The 19893-nt window shown below is 42.0% G+C and overlaps 1 protein-coding gene across 3 annotated transcripts; it reads right to left on the reverse strand.

The window, feature by feature from the left end:
- Window positions 1-255: 255 nt before the first annotated feature.
- Window positions 256-19689, reverse strand: YBX1 (Y-box binding protein 1). 3 transcript variants are annotated; one of them, XM_055586176.1, is made up of 8 exons: window positions 19384-19689; window positions 18632-18695; window positions 8788-8821; window positions 5978-6067; window positions 5378-5680; window positions 5180-5262; window positions 1493-1758; window positions 256-640 (listed from the first exon to the last, which is right to left on the reverse strand). In XM_055586176.1, exons 1-7 carry the CDS (start codon window positions 19547-19549, stop codon window positions 1524-1526), a joined length of 975 nt encoding a protein of 324 aa, XP_055442151.1. In that variant the 5' UTR covers window positions 19550-19689; the 3' UTR covers window positions 256-640; window positions 1493-1523. The 3 variants fall into 3 exon arrangements, with proteins under 3 accessions (XP_055442151.1, XP_055442153.1, XP_055442152.1); XM_055586178.1 differs by lacking the exon at window positions 5978-6067; XM_055586177.1 differs by lacking the exons at window positions 18632-18695; window positions 19384-19689 and adding an exon at window positions 15602-15777.
- Between the last annotated feature and the right edge of the window lie 204 nt (window positions 19690-19893).

Genomic DNA, 19893 nt, shown 5'->3' on the forward strand with positions numbered 1-19893 from the left:
TTGGGGGCAGGAGGAGAAAGGGACGACAGAGGATGAGATGGCTGGATGGCATCACCAACTTGATGGATGTGAGTCTGAGTGAACTCCGGGAGTTGGTGAGGACAGGTATGCTACTCAACAAATGGTTACACATTTTAAGAACATTTCCTTGAGTAAATACCATGAAGTATCACCTATCTGCAGAGATTTAAGCAAATAACCAGCTAAGTCCTTATAAACTAAAATGAAGCAAGGCAGAAATATACAACAAAGACAATTATTTAAGACCTTTATTAACAGGTGCTTGCAGTTTGTTGACTTTTTTTTTTGAAAAAATCAAGCTGTAAACTTTTATTACAAATTAAAAATGAGGTTCTTAAAAATCTCAACTTGACCAGATATGAAACAATTTAAAAACCTTTAAAGGTGTATTGAGAAAAAACAGGCTTTTTTTTTTTTTTAAAAAACACGTTTGTCATTACCAAAAAGAGACGTCTTTAGGTAAAAATAATAAAAACCCCATGCTGCATAGATAATGCAGATAGTTCTAGTTATCTGGTCAACAGGCAAAAAGCAAGCACTTAAGGTCTTCAGCTCCAATCTTTTGTTCATTTCTTATTGCTGGAATTTCATATTCATTTCTTCTTGTTGGATGACTAAACTGTAAGAGAGAGAGAAAAAAAAGTTTTTTAATTACCTTCTATAGTTCACTGCAATCTTTTAGTATATCAAATTGCTCCAGGTCAAATTAGCTAGGTAGGGAAGGTATTAACACATCTCATACTGGTTTACCTTTACACAGCAGTTCATAACAGGAGTGGGCACTGCTATATAATAAGAATGGTTTACTCGTAGGTTCTGAACGACCTTTTGACACTCAAAATAGGTGGAAAAAGTCTCACTGGCTGAAAATGATAATTCTAGAGTCAAACAGAGACAATACAGGTCTCCTAGAATCAAGTAAAAAGGGAATCCTCTTAATTTCAGAATTGATGATGTAATGCCAAAGCCACCAGGTTCCTCAAACAGACCATACTGGTCATCATCACCTACGTTTTTAATCCAAGTAGCTACCCCACTGATTTTTGAAAATGAAGAATATCACAGTGTAATTACTTGTTAGGGTAAGGTTAGCAAGACTTTCCTCAGCTCACTGCTGTTTGTGTGTGCGCTCAGTCACGTCCGACTCTTAATGACACCCATGGACTACAGCCCACCAAGCTCCTCTGTCCATAGAATTTTCCAGGCAAGAATACTGGAGGGGGTTGCCATTTCCTTCTCCAGCTTACTAGTAAAATCATCCAAGAAAAGGCCCTAATACAAAAGATACAATGTAAAGCTAGGCCAGAGTATGGCTCTGACGTACAGTTCATTAACAAAATGACATTCGAGTCATCTTAAGATTAGTTTGGGTAGAAGACACCGTACCTGATGAACTGGGTTTTCCTCTCTTTCATTAATGGACAACACTCATGACTGCCCAGAGGCCAGAAGGCCATCGAGGCTCACTTACCCGGATGATGGTAGAGATGGTAAGCCGGCATTTACTCAGCCCCGCCCTGCTCAGCCTCGGGAGCGGACGAATTCTCAGCTGGTGGATCGGCTGCTTTTGTCTCTTTGCCATCTTGTGGTTTAGGGTTTTCTGGGCGTCTGCGTCGGTAATTGAAGTTGCGGCGGTACCGACGTTGAGGTGGCTGCTGACCTTGGGTCTCATCTCCTTGGTTTTCCTTATCTTCTTCATTGCCGTCCTCTCTGGGCTGTCTTTGGCGAGGAGGGCCCCTGGAATGAACATTGTGGAAGCTTGCAATGATAAAACCTGCCTTCTTTCATCAAGTCACGGGTCAACACATCTGCCCTTTCTGTTATCAAGTGGTGTGCAGGCAGTTTATCAAAACTGAAAGAATAAACTTGGTTTTTACTGCACAAATTGAATATGACGACTTGGTAAAAGGATTTGGAAGTGTACACTAAGATGACCATTTAAAACTGCTTTTAATAGTCTCATATTACCCAATATATCCATATATATACCCAATATATTCATAGATAATTAAGTGAAGGTTGGGGAGCCTGGAGTGCTGCAGTCCATGAGGCCACAAAGACTTGGACACGACTTAGTGATTGAACAACAACACACTTATATTACTCAAAATACGCACAGTATAAGCTATTCCAAAGTTAGCCATGGAAGGACTAAAGCTGTACAACACCATCAACACCCTGATGCTATTTAAAAACACGGGTATTAAAGTAACCAGGTTTGGAAACAAGTGCTAACCTTTATAGATGAATATTTGTTTAAAAAAAAAAAAAAGCAGAAATCAAAACCAGAGAAAAGGTATTATCTTCATATAAATCAAAGTACACAGCAACCATTAGTTTGGGAAAGGCAAATCAAAACCACTTCATACACACCAGGAGAGCCATAATCCCAAGACTGAAAACAATCATATTGGGGAGGGGATGGAGAAACCCCCAATGCATTGCTGGCTGGTGTGACTATAAAATGGTGCAGCAGCTTTGGAAAGCAGTTTGGAGACTAAATGACCTAGCAGTTCTACTTCTAGATCTGTATCCAAAACAATATCCATTATGCATTATTTTAACATTCACAACAAGATGTGAAAATAACCCAAATGCCCATCAACCAAGTTAACGAAAAACAAATGTAATATCCATACAACTGAACCTGATTTGGTCATAAAAAGAAATCAAGTACTAATGATAAAGGCATGAATGACTAAAATACACGAGGTCAAAGCTAGACACAAAAATGTCCAAACTAGGCAAATACAGAGATAAGGAAAGCAGTAGCCAGGGGCTGGGGTACAGGGGAATGGAGAATGACTGTTAATGAATACAAGCCCTTTTTTTTCTTTTGGAGGGGAGACATGATAACTTTGTGAATACACTAAAAACCAGAGTCACACACTTTAATCACCAAGATTATCAGCATATCTTTTACACACGTGTAGGTCATCCCAGCTCTAACTATTTAAGATTCCATTTTTCACCTCTAACCCCTCCAATCTTCCACCAACCCCCGCAGCCCCCACCACACCTCTTCTCCTGAAACAGTTTTCCCACATTTTGGGGAACTCCTGACCAGTCTGGCAAAACTGCCCTGGCCCTCCCCTGTAGCCTTTTGAATTCTAAAACCCCACCTTTCAAATCTTAATGTCATGTTCCATTTTACTACCCTTTTCCTATTGTAATTATCATGACAGTTCCATATAACATCGGCTTTTAGATTCTTTCAGTTCAGTTTAGTCGCTCAGTCGTGTCCGACTCTTTGCGACCCCATGAATTGCAGCACGCCAGCCCTCCCTGTCCATCACCAACTCCCGGAGTTCACTCAGACTCACGTCCATCGAGTCAGTGATGCCATCCAGCCATCTCATCCTCTGGCGTCCCCTTCTCCTCCTGTCCCCTATCCCTCCCAGCATCAGAGTCTTTTCCAACGAGTCAACTCTTCGCATGAGGTGGCCACTTTACCTCCCATGCAATTCTTGTTTGCTACTTAGGTTCTCTCAGTTTCAAGCATTCCACTCTCTAGTCACCCTTTACTTATTTTCCTGGTGTATTCCAGGAGTCTTGTTCTCCCACTCTTATGTCCACTAGGACCTATAATCCAACAATCCTATCAATCATTCTGTCTCTTCAGTTCAGTCCGACTCTTTGCGACCTTAACGCTTCCTTAATCCTCTTCTCTCCTTTCTCTCCAAGTATAACGTCTACCACTAAAGATTATCATCAAACCCAAACCCAGTATCTTTGAGTAGACAAATGCTGAACAAATCTAACTGCTTAATCTGAGGCTGCTGCTCAAAATGGCTGCAAAAACATAAGCATGTTTGGTGGACCCACTTTAAATTTGTGATCACTGTTACTTGATTTCCCCTACTTCTCTTCTACAGATAATTTCACATATTTGTCCCAAACCTCTCACCCCTTTCCTTTTGACTTCACCAACACACTGGTACCCCAAAACTCCGGCTTTTTAAACATGCAACATTCACGGTTCCCAGCAAAAGATATCCCATTACATGGACCAAACCCAATCCTAACTGAAGATAGCTGCAGCAGATAATTCCCTGACAAGTATCCTTTTTTTAAAAATTGCATTTTTTAGCCTACAAATAAGCTCTTATTTCTTTAAAAAAAAAAAAAAAAAAAAAAAAAAAAAAATCCTTTCTTAATGACTCCTTTCCCTTTACTGCCACCCCATCTGTCTTCCTTTCAGCAAAACTCCTGCTATACTGATCTCAGATTTCTCACAATTTGCTCTTGGATCTGCATCAATCATTTCACCCCCTGGATTATAAGTAGCATGTGTCATTTACTACTCAAACAAAAAATTCCTGACTAAATAGTTTGGAAAGCCCTGCATTCATCGATAGATTATAATATATTCAAACGAGACCACGAAGTAAAACTGAAGCACTCAACAAAAATTCATGTGCTGTTTTAAAACACACCAAGGAAACTAGGTAGAAAATTGGAAAAGTTCTACAACGTAACAAAAAGTAGACCAAGTATATTGCCCTTGGGATTTAAAGGGACAGAGCATGAAAGCCTATTTTAGACCGTTTATCACTATCACAGATAAACATTTATCACTATTTAAGAGCTGATATTGTGATTGTTTGCAGTATTTGAACAAGGTATCTGTGTCTAGGTTTAGAATAGTATGCTACCTGTTAGTTTTAGGGATCACATCTGGAGACTCAATATCTAAAGACCTTTTACTACATATATGCATTAAACCTGTCTGGCCCGTGAAGCTCTACCCTAATTCCTCTAATAATTAAACACCTTCTGTTAAAAAGGTATGCTTACCTTTACTTTTCTCCCTCCCAATGAATCAGGTCTTAAAGTTATAATACAATGCAGTTTAAACTACTATTCTCTTACCTGTTAAAGGACAGAAATGGGAAATTCCATACCCTCATTAGAGTAAAACAACAACAAAACCAACTGCAAAAAGTAGACCACATCTATAAAGCTGTTTTTAATCAGTGCCAGCAAAGATGCAAAGAACACATTCTCAAAGATAACTGACTTCAGGTTCACCTCTTAGGCATCTGATGAAAGAAAATGTGAAGCGTTAACAGACAAATGACTGAAAAAGCCTGAAGAAGAAGCATGCTGCTGCTGAGTCATAATACATGCTTGAAACAATCTTAAATGCAAACCGTACCTGCGGAATCGTGGTCTGTAGCCCCGATACATATTCTGTCTCACTGGTCTACCTTGCTCTCCTGCACCCTGGTTGTCAGCACCCTGAAAAGGGAACGGAAACCAAGCCAAATTTTACTCCATTCACATTAGTGTAAAAACCCAAGCAGACAAAAGTCTCAAGACAGCAGCAGTTAAAAGTAAATAAAAGCACGTTTACCTCCATCACTTCTCCCTGCACAGGAGGGTTGGAGTACTGTGGTCGACGCCCGTAGGGTCTCCGCATGTAGTAAGGTGGGAACCTCCGCCTGCGGTAGGGCCGGCGCTGTTGGGCCTGGCCTTCGGGAGCGCTCTCCGATCCCTCATTCTTTTCCCCACTCTCACTATTCTGGTAGTTCTGCTGGTAATTGCGTGGAGGACCCCTGCGACGTGGATAGCGTCTATAATGGTTACGGTCTGCTGCGTATTTACTGCCTTGCACTGGAACTCCACCAGGGCCTGTAACATTTGCTGCCTCCGCACCCTACAAAAAGCCATCATATAGTGATAGTGACAACGGAATTAAGTACACGCAACAAAACTTACACAAAAAATACAAAGGGTCTCTGTGGCCAGGGGTGCACTGAAATGATTAAACACTAGTTCCTCACTGTTCTGAAGAGGTAGCCCTCTATCTGCAGCCAGCACGTTAGGGTTGGTGCACCTGTGTTCAAGTGGTCACCTGACCCATCCATCCACCTTAGAGCCACCATCCTAATGGATGAGATCTCCAAAATATTTCCATACTCAAGTCAAACCTTTACACAAAAAGCATCCTCACCTTTTCTCCTTCAACAACATCAAACTCCACAGTCTCTCCATCTCCTACACTGCGAAGGTACTTCCTGGGGTTATTCTTCTTTATGGCAGTCTAGTAATATCACATTCCAAAAATAGATTAACAGGGGAGAATAATGTGCTTTTTCATTTAAAATGTACCAGAGTCAATATTATTTTAACTTGGATATACACGTAAAATTAGCTTTAAGTAAGACCAAACCATCAATAAATTTAGGAAAACAAGGACCAGTGCTAACCCCCAACCTCAACCAAAATACTCCAATCTTACAAGGCCCCAGCATTTTATCACTATTTTCCAAACTAAAACAAGTAATTTAACACGCAAGACAAACACAACTATAAACATGTATTTTAAAATGCTTTTTGCAAAAGCATTATATGTAGCTTTGAACAAAATGAGGATATCCACCTATCCCCAAAGACTGCACTTAATAGTAGAAGCTAGCCCCACACAGGGCCAGTTTAGATGACAGGCGAGTTTAGTTTTGGATGCTTCAAAGTTGACCAAACCAACTTTGTCCCTGTGTTACCAGATCAAACTCTGTTACAAATGTCAGCCAAAATCCCTTCCAACCTGATTGTGGGAATACTTCAATGGAAATGCAATTCCCATGAATTAACTATGACACTTTTTAATATTCTGTTGGTTATTACCTCCCCAGAATACATTGTATCTCTCATTGTTACTCATTCTCCAGACTTGTATAACAAAACTAAAGGGGAAGAATAACATATCACATTTGTAATACTTCCATAAAGTACTTTCATGCATTACCCACTCAATCGCATTATGAAGATGTGAGGCATCATTATTCATTCCTCTTTTAAGGTAATAAAACAGGCTTTAAAAGTCAGGGGACTTGCCCAAGGTCACAAAGTAAGTGGCAGAGTATGGACTTTTCTAAATCCAGGTCTCGGGACTCCAAATCCCATGTTCATTCTACTATATCACAGCGGTATCCATTACGGGATCACCCATGCATTTCCACTCCAGAGGAGGCAGGACAACCAATAAATCTGAAGCCAATTAAGCTCAAGTTGCCCAGAACTGCAGTCTCCTTGTAACACCACCAAGACCTGAGCAGCCAAAGTCCTAAGAAACAACTAAATGTTGAAACCACCTCCAAAATAAAGAGGAAAGCATATCGGTGACAACTTGTGGGTTGGTACAAGTGGGTGACATGTGTTCAGCCAAATAATTGATCTCATCTGTCATCTAAACTGTCACAAAGTTTTCATACCTTTCATGTAACTCTCAATTATCTGCAGTCATAGGGGATAGCAGAAATATGGGTTAATTAAAATCCCAAGCTCTTATTTTGGTCAGTATCAATTCTCTCCTCACATTCCCAGACCCTTCACTGTTGCCCAAAGGCAGCAAGACTGGCAAGCCTTGCTGTCTGTCTCTTGTACCCAAGTCTGCAAATTCCTTTGAATATGCAGAAGGAAGTAAGAAACAGATTAAGTATTGGTATTCAATTTTATAAAACAAACATTTGTTTTAATACAATATTTTGCCTGAGCAGTCCTGTATTTGTTTAGAATTTAAATGTTTCCATACTTAATGTTTGACCCTGGGATTACTGAACAGGCTTTTGGATGTACCTAGAAACTGATCTGGTTTCCCCCTCAATTGTCATTGAGTGGTCTACAGGTCAATGCAGAGAGCTACACAACACCAACTTAAGGCAGCCTTTCCAAGGAAGTATGCTGCCAGCCAAGCTCACACCTGCCTGAATAAAGGCACGAGTGTGGAGACTGACTTTGTCTTTTGATGTCTACATCACAGTACAGTGGCTAAAAAGTTCTTAAAGAGCGATTTTCAATACAAGTCAATAATATTTCAATAGTCTTAGTAAAAAAACAAAATAAAACAAATCCACCCCCTGCCCCCGGCAGAATTCATAGAAGTATGCATTCCTAAACATTTTTCCTACCCACTGCATTCCTATGAAGAAAATTAAGTCCAATGAAGCCTATGATATACTTAAGGTCGAAGTATTACTGTTCATTTGGCAGCAGCTTACTTAAACAATAAACTTCTTAATGTTTAAAGTTTTCCCAAATACTTGCCTTAAATAGTACTTGTGGAGGAAAGTCTGGCATGTAGCACCTATCCTGTCAGTCTTTTCCTCTCAAACACTGAGGCTAATCTAAAAACTATTTAATAAGTAATTACCAACCTTGCCATTCCACCCTTTCACTTAACCTTAAACTAGCAAGGATTTCTAAATTTTCCAAGCTGGTAAAAATTCTCCAAACATAAAAACTATCTTACCCATTCAAAGTACTTTAGAACAAACAGAAGGATCTATGCCACAATGTCCAGTTTTTCAACATTTGTCTCAAAATCAATGTATTTTGCAGCTTTGGCCTATTTCCCCCATCATTACTGTCATCTGTCAGAGGTAATTCTAACACCATTTGAGTGTGTTATGGACAGCAACGGTATAGTTCGAATTTGGATTAATGGAGGTTTTCCATTTGTCTGAAACTAGGTTTGAAAATTTAGTGTAAGGAATCAAGTAAATTCGACATTTTAAAAAGCTACAGTTATTAACAAAACAGAATACCAACATGAAAGGCCTATTTTAATTAAGTGAACTGCCAACACAATGTTTTAATGTACACATTTTTAAGCTGTACTACCCCTCTTCCTGTGGGAACTAAATTGTTTGGTAAGTGGACTTAATAAATCTTTTTTACAAGCAACAATAGTTTAGAAGACATACACCCTTTTCTTCTCACAAGTTTTGAGCCAGAAGTATAAACAGCCACAGGAGCACTCACCTGGTGTACAAATACATCTTCCTTGGTGTCATTCCTGCAAGACAGAACCAAGTAGAACGAGTTAGAAAATTGAACACTACATTGCATGTTGCCGAAGATTAAGAATGCGCTCGATCCTTTGAGCCTTCCCCTCCCCTTTCTAGAGACTTTCCTGGCTGCCAACCAGCCATTAGGAAGGAAATTAAGAATCAAAACAAAAACACAACCAGTAAATCACAATGGTTTTACTAACAACTGTCTTACCACCTACCTCAGAAGCATTAAAAAAGGAAAAAGACAAAAAGTGTGACCTACAAAGCCATTAAGAGGACAGAAGTGACTAGCAACATATATTGTCACTTCTCATTCTACTAAACACTAAAAGTATTCCAGCACAAGCCATTCGTACCTCTAAGAGCATGGTTACTAACTTAAGTAAAGTAGAAGAGATCATGAACATACTCTCATCAATTACTAGCTTCCTTCCTACTTCATCTTTACTATTCCGAATTCTCAATAGAATGTACAATACCAGGAGTGAGCCCTAAATATAAACTATGGACTTTAAGCAATAAATACTGGTGTCAAATGTAGATTTAACAATTTAAACAAATGTATCTCTTGGTACAGTACAGCAGAGGTGGTCATGGATACAATCTGAAGGCCTGGGGTACATGGGGACCATGTATTTTCTGGTCAACTTTGCCATGAACAGAAAGTGCTGGTAAAAATACTGATTACAGTGAACAAATATGTACAGTGTACAAATATGAACACTACCAATACCGACATCATTCACATGGCAAGCATTGTTTGTGCCAGAAAACCAAGGAAATGAAGATGAACGCAACTTTTCACTAGCACACAACCCTCTTTTACTTCACTGTAAGACATCATTTTTACACCAATCTTTGTTGTTGTTTAGTTGTCTCTTTTGTGACCCCCACGGACTGTAGCCCACCAGGCTCCTCTGTCCATGGGATTTCCCAGGCAAGAATCCTGGAGTGGGTTGCCATGTCCTTCTCCAGGGGATCTTCCCCATCCAGGGATTGAACCTAGGTCTCCGGCACTGCAGGCAGATTCTTTACCACAGAACTACCTGCGAAACCCACACCAATCTTTAGTCTGTTGTTAAGCAAACATGGTTGAAATATTGCTTCAGGGCTTCACAAGTGTTAAAGCAAGCAACATTTGCCCTGAGTATTAAAGAAAATGAGAAAGATGTTCCCAGTGGAGAAGTCATGGACATGAGTAAAACCAACAACTAGCAAATTCAAGTTGAGTTCAAAGACCTGGAGAATATGACCCAGCTTTTGTGGCTGTGTGGGTGAGGGAGTAGATGTGAGATACCGTTCTTAAACTTAATAGGGGAAAAACTGTGAATGAATGGATGTTACAAGTGAGGGGGGCAGTGGTGAATGATTTGACTTTCTAGAGATTGGGAATTAATGTGATGATAATATTATAACAAGAACCACTGGAGGAGCAACATTTCTAGACCTTTACTGACTCACCCACCCTGTTGTCAGTAGGTCAGAGTTGAGAAAGGACTCAATATTCTAGTGTATATGCACCAAAGAATCCATATAGCATGGGATTATCATAACACGAGAACATTCACAGAAACAGGATTAATTTAAAATCTTCAAACACACACACACCCCCCCCACCCAAGGCAGGGTGAGTGAAAATTGACCTCATAAACTAGTTGAGTATTGTTTAGTCACTAAGTCGTGCCTGACTCTGCAACCCCATGGACTGTAGCCTGCCAGGCTCCTCTGTCCATGGGATTTCCAAAGCAAGAGAACTGGAGTGGGTTGTTATTTCCTTCTCCAGGGGATCTTCCCAATCCAGGGATCAAACCAGAGTCTTCTGCAACAGCAGGTAGATTCTTTACCACTGAGTCATCAGGGAAGCCCCATTGAGTATTAGGAACACGTAGGTAGGAATTAACAGCCAGTTGGATTATCCATCTGTCAAACAGGTCCACATACATCACACAATTCCACAGCCACCGCTAGTTTTCAAATGCAACATGACTGAATTTCAAGCTCTAAGGTTGTTCCCAAGACAGGGGGACGTTACTTTCATTAATGGGAGTAAAGGATATAAGACTTGCTAGATGACTAAGGTAAAGGATATTTGGTACTGGACTTCCATGTTAGTAAATTTATTACTAGAGTTTTGGGGGAAAAAAAGTACTTTATGCTTTTAACATGCATTAAAATTTCCTTAAAAAAAAAAAAAAAAAAAGGGCAATTTTGAAGAGAGGGATTTTTCATTACTATCAACGCTGCTGCCCATGTATCTGGGTAGCCAATATATCATTTTTTCTAATGTAGCTGCAAATAGGTATTTACAGACTGAAAACACACACCACAATAAAAAGAAAAGCAGCTGTCTATGAATTTTACTTTAGGGTTGTAAAAGGAATTTTTAAAAATTCACCAAATACTTATCTAGTCAGCTGATCTAGTTTTGCAACTTGTTATACAGGGGAAAAGCTTAGATATGTAACAGCTTATACTGTGAGGGTTTAAGTTTCAGATATTTTGCCAAGCGTTTTACCATACCAATCCTCACAATACCAAGGTGGGTGCTTTTATTTATATTACCACCCATTCTACAAATTAGGAAAATGAAGTATGTAGTCATCTGCTTACAGTGGTAGAATCTGACTCTACAGGCCTTGGTCTTTATCATGCTGAGAACACAAAAAGGACCTGTTTGGAAATCTACCTATTTCTGCTTTAGAAGCAGATTACAGGATACGGTTTCTCTAATTTTGGGAGAGGACAGTAATAAATAACAAGCCGGTTGGAGTATCCCTACACATCCTCACCTGCAATACAGTTATATTCTGTGTAACTGGACCAGGGTTCTGCTGCATATTGCCCCCTCACCACCCTCAACACATGGAAAATGCAAACACCATTCTTTGCTCACAAGCCACATAAAACCAGTTCTGTTCTGTGTGGGTTTGTTGATTCCCAATTACTGCCACTTTTAACTTTTTTCCAAAGTCTTTTCTTTCATATTATTCCACCTTATTAGGTCTTCCTCTGATCTACCATAGCCACAGGACTGACAATGAAAGAACAGCAAACCCAAAGGCCTCATTCAGTTCTTTAATAACGTTGGGTATTTACTTGTGCTAGCTAACTGGGCATTGTGCTAAGCACCAGAAATAAAAATAAGACATGGTCTACTCTTAAGAATTTCTATCTAGAAGGCTGCCACCACTCAGTCTAATACGGCAGCTGAATTACCAAACACAGTTCCATACTACAGTATGTTAACAGAAGCAGAATATATCAAGAAGAGGTGGCAAGAATACACAGAACAACTATACAAAAAAGATCTTCACGACCCACATAATCACGATGGTGTGATCACTCACCTACAGCTAGACATCCTGGAATGTGAAGTCAAGTGGGCCTTAGAAAGCATCACTACAAACAAAGCTAGTGGAGGTGATGGAATTCCAGTGGAGCTATTTCAAATCCTGAAAAGATGATGCTGTGAAAGTGCTGCACTCAATATGCCAGCAAATTTGGAAAACTCAGCAGTGGTCACAGGACTGGAAAAGGTCAGTTTTCATTCCAATCCCAAAGAAAGGCAATGCCAAAAAATGCTCAAACTACCGCACAATTGCACTCATCTCACACACTAGTAAAGTAATGCTCAAAATTCTCCAAGCCAGGCTTCAGCAATATGTGAACCGTGAACTTCCTGATGTTCAAGCTGGTTTTAGAAAAGGCAGAGGAACCAGAGATCAAATTGCCAACATCCGCTGGATCATGGAAAAAGCAAGAGAGTTCCAGAAAAACATCTATTTGACTGTGTGGATCACAAGAAACTGTGGAAAATTCTGAAAGAGATGGGAATCCCAGACCACCTGACCTGCCTCTTGAGAAACCTGTATGCAGGTCAGGAAGCAACAGTTAGAACTGGACATGGAACAACAGACTGGTTCCAAATAGGAAAAGGAATTCGTCAAGGCTGTATATTGTCACCCTGCTTATTTAACTTCTATGCAGAGTACATCATGAGAAACGCTGGACTGGAGGAAGTACAAGCTGGAATCAAGATTGCCGGGAGAAATATCAATAACCTCAAATATGCAGATGACACCACTTATGGCAGAAAGTGAAGAGGAACTAAAAAGCCTCCTGATAAAAGTGAAAGAGTGAAAAAGTTGGCTTAAAGCTCAACATTCAGAAAATGAAGATCATGGCATCTGGTCCTATCACTCATGGGAAATAGATGGGGAAACAGTGGAAACAGTGTCAGACTTTATTTTTCTGGGCTCCAAAATCACTGCAGATGGTGATTGCAGCCATGAATGGATGTGAGAGTTGGACTGTGAAGAAAGTTGAACGCCGAAGAATTGATGCTTTTGAACTGTGGTGTTGGAGAAGACTCTTGAGAGTCCCTTGGACTGCAAGGAGATCCAACCAGTCCATTCTGAAGGAGATCAGTCCTGGGTGTCAGTCCTTCATTGGAAGGGCTGATGCTAAAGCTGAAACTCCAATACTTTGGCCACCTCATGCGAAGAGACGACTCATTGGAAAAGACCCTGATGCTGGGAGGGAGTGGGGGCAGGAGGGGACGACAAAGGATGAGATGGCTGGATGGCATCACCGACTCAATGGATATGAATTTGAGTGAACTCTGGGAGTTGGTGATGGACAGGGACGCCTGGCGTGCTGCGATTCACGGGGTCGCAAAGAGTTGGACACGACTGAGGAACTGAACTGAACCTAAGGCCTATCAATCAAAGGAGGAGGAGAGAGTGGCAAAATGGGATACAGAACACAAAGGTTAAGAGCTCCTTACCAAAATCATTGGAGCCAAGGTTGGAATCCTGGCTATTCCCATTATTAACTACATAATCTTGGGCAAGTTGCCTTATTTGTGAAGTCAAATATCTAAGTTTGTTTCCTAGCAGCCTTAAAAAAAAAAAAGCAAAGACAAGTAAAATGAATTGGATCATTTCAATATTATGGTCAACATTAACTATTGAAGTATTTTACAATCAGTTCCTCAAATGCCCAACAGACGTGTGTATCTACTACTGTACTGGACAGCACAGATTTACAGTATTTCAACAGCGTCATTCCATGTATCACACACTGGTCCTTCCATTCTCCAGCAGTCAAGGAGAATGTGTATTGTATTCTTCTACTCTACTTCTTCGTGTTCACAAAACATTATTCACTACTGAAAAAATTTTTTAAATGAAAACACAGCTTTCTCACCTATCTAAAACTACTGATATAATTTTGTTCTTATTCAGCATATAACACAGTAGTGACATCAAGGAGAAAGAAATCACACAGATAGCAAGAGACTGAAGAAAAGGGGATGCCATTTTGAGTTAAGAGAATGCCAAAGAAAAAGGAAGTCCTGCAGGGATCTAAAGAAAATGAAAGGCTCTTCAAAGTCCCTAATGTAGTGCAATGAAGGTAAAAAAGCATGTAGCCAACTTCAAATTTTAGGAAACATTCTTTTTACTAGGTGCCAATCCACAGTATTGCCCGAAAGGAGACATTCCATATGTCAATAAATGCTCTTATGTCATTATCTGAAGGCCACTACACCAAGCCATTAATAATTTAATATGCCCAAGAGCATAAATTAATTTATAATCCTATAGCTAAAAAAACAAAAGCTTCAACTCTCAACAACTTGGTGAAATGACTTCTGGCCAACTCACAAATCAGTGCCTAACAACCAGCACATGAATCAATCCTAGAGCGCTCTGCATACAAGCCACTGTCTTAGGAACTCCAGTCTGTTTTTGAAAAGACTGCCAATGACACATCAGACTTGGGGGACCACTCAAATGGCTTTTAACGCCTCCAGCCCCCTTGAAGTGAAAGTGAAAGTGAAATCACTCAGTCGCGTAGCACACCATCAAATCTTCACGTTTTCTCTAGTGCCACAGCATTTACTCATTTATGTTACAGACTACCTATGATTTGGCTCTTCCCATGTGATCAAGCTATGATCAGTTTGACTTTAATAGCCTAAGAGGCTTGGCAATCATCTTTCTACAGGTCTACAAACTTTTAAAATTAACAGGCTTTGTGGGACTTCCCTGGTGGTCCAGTGGCCGAGACTCAACATTCCCAATGCAAGGGGGCCTGGGTTCAATTCCTGGTCAAGGAACTAGATTTCCACATGAAAAGTAAGACCCAGTGCAGCCAAGTAAATATTTAAAACAGGCTTTGTAGGGTCACAGACTTGCTGTATATTTTCCTCTCTTTTAAACAACATTTAAAAGGCAAAACTGGTTCCTGATTCAAAGATCATATAAAAACAGAATGAATTTAAAGATAAAGCCTAGTACTCTCCTGTAATTCCTTAACTGCCTCCCAATATTAGGTAGACAATCTGCACACTAAACTAGAACTATATTATGGCAATCCCTAACTACATGGAACAGGCAGTGAGAAGCAGAAAGCTTTCCTATGGGGAACGAGCAGCATACAGGAGCCCTAGTGACCGGCTAGGCGTCATTTAAGAGCCTTTCAAATGGCCAAGAATACCACCTCCACCCCAATCTGTAACCATATGCAAACAAACAAACTGAAGGCTGGGCAGACAGCATAACAGCAGTTAGGGCACACAAACTCCAATGTGAGAAAATAAATTCAAATCCCAGCTCTGCTACTTACTAACCACACTTTTTGGAGCAAGTTTACTCAACCTTTCTGTGCCATGGAATAGTACCTATACCTGAAATGTCAAGGATTAAATCCATTAGTTGACTTTAAGCATTTATTATAGTTCCTAGCATAAATAGTTGATAAACATTAGCTACTCTTACCACCACTGTAATGAAGAATCAGTTATATACACATGAAATCCCCAATAGGGAGGGCCCCTAAAGGGAGACCAAACCTGAGAGCCACGATACAGTATTTTTCTAGGGAGGGACAGCTGAGCCTTTCCTAGGCCTTGGGTAATAAATAATAAACACAAATGCATTAACAGAGGCCAGGCAGGAAAGGAAGTCAACAACAGGAGAAAACTAAGCCTGAAAGATGTGGTAAAGAGAATGCATACCCCAATTACAGGTGGTAACACTCAAGGCAGCTGATTTTCATTTACTTGGAACTAAAGGCCCCCAAACTAAAATAGTTGCTCTTTAAAAACTCACAGATTAGGCACATTACCAGTTTGTGATCTCTTCTGTATTTGATTCTCTTTGCTCCAAATTTCTTGGCCACCCCTTACAATTAATTTAGCATTTTAACTACTCTGGATAACAGAAAAATATTTCTATTCTGGTCACTAAAAGATGCATGTCCAACTGGAAAATAAGTTGTTACTGATCCATGTCAATCTTTCTTAAATTTGGTGAGCATGGATTAATCCTCATCACCTGGAAGCAAAAGAGGAAACAGTTTCTAGATTCAAAATCAGAGTAATCAAACCCTGAAAACACTGACCCCATGCCACCCTTCTAATGCTATCTCAAATAGTCTTGAGTGAAGTTTTTCATTATAAAATAAAAAATAATTCTGGAGGTTAATAAACCCCTCTAGTCACATAATCCAATTATCTTTCGTAGTCACAGAACACAAAGGAATAACAATGAATTCCTAGACTACATAGCCTAAGAAAACAAAGCCAAAAAATTTGCTGTGTTAAAATTAACAGTCTTATTTATCTGGCACCTTTCATACAATACAATCCTTAAAAAAATAAGAACAGACTGAAAAAAGTTTATCATGAAAATACATTCCTTTAAAGGGGACTTTTACATTAAAATGTATTTTTAACAAATTGCAAAAACTTAAGAACCTAAAATACATAGTTCATAGAATCCCAAGATTAAAATTAGAGCTATACCAATCATCCCATACACTGTATCCTCAAAAACAGCACCCATCTCACACACACACTCTCTCTCTCTCTCAGGAAAGCCAGGTGCCTCCAGCCCTGAACCACTTGCTATACATTTTCCCTTATGCAAGGTACACCTCTCCTGGACTTAACTTCTGTTAGGTTTTATAGTGCCTTGTTCAAAAGTCTCTGAATCATTGAGACGACCAGTTTAGAAATGTGAAGCACATTTATTTGAACCAGTTAGTTTGACAATCTGTGGTTAAGACAATCCAAACAAAGGATCATTAAAAGCCAACTTACATTTAACTTGCCCTATCTGATGATCAAAGAGTTGATTACAAGTTAGACGGATAAAGGAATGGTATCTCACAGAAAAAACTTAGAACCCGAAGAACTGCTTTTATCTTGGATTATCAATTGTTTACTTACAAATATAATCTAGATCCATTTAACAAATGCAGCAGAACAGAAGGCACATATATGCTACAATCTTTAAAACACACAAATTACTTAAAAGGCTGCAAATTATAGATCACTCCTAATAGGCACACCTATGATAGCCTATCACCACACTGGGTCAAAGGTCAAAAGCAGTGTTTCTCAAACTGAGGTTCACAAGCTATAATCACCTGGAATTCTCCTTAAAAAATGTACTCCAGACCCAATGAATCTAAAGCTGAGAAGAAAGAACTCAGGAATGTGCACTTTTACCCTTTCAAGGTAAGCACACAAATTCAAAAACCACTGGTTTAAGGGTGAGGCCAGAAAGGAGAATCAGAGTAAGACTGAAATACTAACAAATTCAGAGATCACCTAAAAAGTGGTCAAACACTGGCATCAAAGCAGTCCCTGCCTTCCTCACTAGTAACCCATTATCAAAAAGCTGATGAGAAAATGTGGCCTTGGCCTGTCCCAAGGCAGTGTAAGAACAGATGGAAAATTCCTAAAGATTTTGGAAGAAATAAAATGTTTCCCCTCAGCTGCAAACGTGGAAAACAGACCGTCAATGCTAACCATCTCTTTTGCTCTCTGAGCGTTTAAGTAACTAATGGGTTTTTGCCAGCCAATTGTGTGTCTAGGCTTGATCTTGCCCACTTGGTTTCCCTCAGTAGTGTCCATTTCAGAAACATTTGGTATTACTTCTTACTCTTGAAGTTCTTTCAAACATCCAGTGTAATAGGGGTGTAAGAAAATGCTAAGATGACTGCATCATACCTGTAAGGCCAACACTGCTGTTAGCATGCACAGTGCTCTACACCCTGTAACCGCACTGCCAGCCTGGGCAGCCATCTTGGAAAAGATGCCCGGCTGACAGGGACCACGAAGAGCACTGAGTGAACTGCAGTCACCATCCTACTGCTACAAACAACTCCAAGGATTAATCCTAAAGATGCACTTTGCAGCTCTGCCTTCAAATACAAAGAATAATGTAATCGTGGACTAAGGTCACCGTAAGCTACAACCAAAGCTTTAACAGGTACGATGGGGGGGGGGGGGGGGGGGGAGAGACAAGGAAGTCGGAGGAATAAGGCAGTAAGACCTTAGTCAAAATGACATACTTGCATTGTCAAATCATGTTACCTCCAAAGATTAACAAGTTGTAAATAACCTACATAATAAACAGCGGCTCACATTTTCTAATACCAATTTCAGTAACAGAAAAGAATGACGGATAAAAATGCGAGGGGTCTAAGCCTAACAGAATCACACCAGATCTTAGCTTTCTCAGTTCGCCCTAACTGTTAAGAGATGGCTCACTCACTCCGCCTGCCTTTTAAATCGCTTTGTATCTTTCAAGTTAGCTAGAGATCAACATTTAGCTACAAAACAAAGACAATCTCTGGGTCTCCTAATCCTTTCGTTCACCAAGGAAAACAAAACCCCACTACCACTACACCAGGGGTGGCAACCTACACAAGCGGCAACAACCCCAAGTTCCTAAAGCCTACAGATGGAGGAGAGCAATGCAAGAGGCAGGACAGGGCTTCAGCGGCGGTCACCTCACCTGTTGATGAAACCATATCCGTTTCTTACATTGAACCATTTTACTGTTCCCAAAACCTTCGTTGCTGAAGGAGAGAGGAAAAAAACCCACAATTACTAGACGTCCTTTTTCAAAACCGCCACGCTTCAGCATCCGGTGGCTCACGCATTCCCTGGCAGCGACCCATGGCCACCTGACAGCCTTTTTCCCCAGGGCCCGCCGGCCATCCGCGCGGTCCACGTGGGTGAACCCACCGCAACAGAGGCCCTGGGTCAGGCCCGGGGCGCGGGCCCGAGCTGGGTGTGCGCGGGGACCGCGGGCGGCGGCGAGCACGTGAGAAGGGGGAAGCCGCCCGGCCCACTCCGGCCTGCGTAGGCGGCGCGCCGCGCCCTCAGGGTACACGCGGAAGGGAGCGGGTGGGGGACGGAACAACGGCGTGCGGGCCCGGGCGCACGCGGCTGGCGGGCACGGAGGGGAGGGACCCCGCCGCACACGCGGTCGGCGGCGCGCGGCCGCACAGGGGGAGGGGCACGCGGCCGCGCGGGGTCCGCAGGGGGCGCGGGAGGCGGCGCGCGCGCGCGCTTGCCGGGCACGCGGACCGGGCGGGCCAGCGTCCGCGAGGGCGCGAGTGGGGGGGCCTGGGGGAGGGGCGACCGCGCGCCGCCGAGTCGGTCCCCGCCGGCCGCGCGCCCGCCGACTCGCCCCGCTTCGGGTAACGGTTCCGCCGCCAGACTTCCCTCCTTGCCCCACCCCCGTCCACGTCCGGTCCTCACCGATGACCTTCTTGTCCCCGCCGGCAGGCGCCGCCGATGTGAGGCCGCCCGGGCCGCCGCTCCCTGCGCCGCTGCCCGTCGTGCCGGGCTTGCTGTCGGCAGCGCTGAGGGCGGGGGCGGCGGGGGGGGCGGCGGGCGGCTGCTGGGTCTCGGCCTCGCTGCTCATAGTTGCGGTGATGGTGACTGGGGCCGGCTGCGGCAGCTGCGGCTCCTCCCGGGGTGTGATGGTAACTAGGCCGGCGGCGGCGGTGGGGCTGCTCAGGGCTCTCTGGGGTCCGCTCTCCGCTCCCGCTACCGATCGAACTAGCGAGAATGGCGGGACGGGCGGGATAAGCCCTGAGAGCGACCCGCCCTAAGCACCGTTCATTGGTCAGTAGTGTTGTCAATCTCACCACCTGACCACAACTCCTAGTTTCTATTGGCTAATACTCTTTCACTCCTCCACTCTCATTGGCCTTTAGGCGGCTAATTCGGCCGACCTACAACCGTTCCTGCCTCTGCTGCCGCCAT

This window comes from Bubalus kerabau, chromosome 6, assembly GCF_029407905.1.
Source record: "Bubalus kerabau isolate K-KA32 ecotype Philippines breed swamp buffalo chromosome 6, PCC_UOA_SB_1v2, whole genome shotgun sequence".
Taxonomy (NCBI): domain Eukaryota; kingdom Metazoa; phylum Chordata; class Mammalia; order Artiodactyla; family Bovidae; genus Bubalus; species Bubalus kerabau.

Bases quoted from the DNA above. Each gene is read 5' to 3' on its own strand.
- YBX1 (XM_055586176.1), bottom strand. From the start codon at position 19,549: ATGAGCAGCGAGGCCGAGACCCAGCAGCCGCCCGCCGCCCCCCCCGCC. The intron at 6,068-8,787 runs GTGAGTGCTCCT...TGATATTACTAG, and splicing joins AAGATGTATTTGTACACCAG to ACTGCCATAAAGAAGAATAA. The intron at 5,681-5,977 runs GTGAGGATGCTT...GGCTTTTTGTAG, and splicing joins ATGTTGTTGAAGGAGAAAAG to GGTGCGGAGGCAGCAAATGT.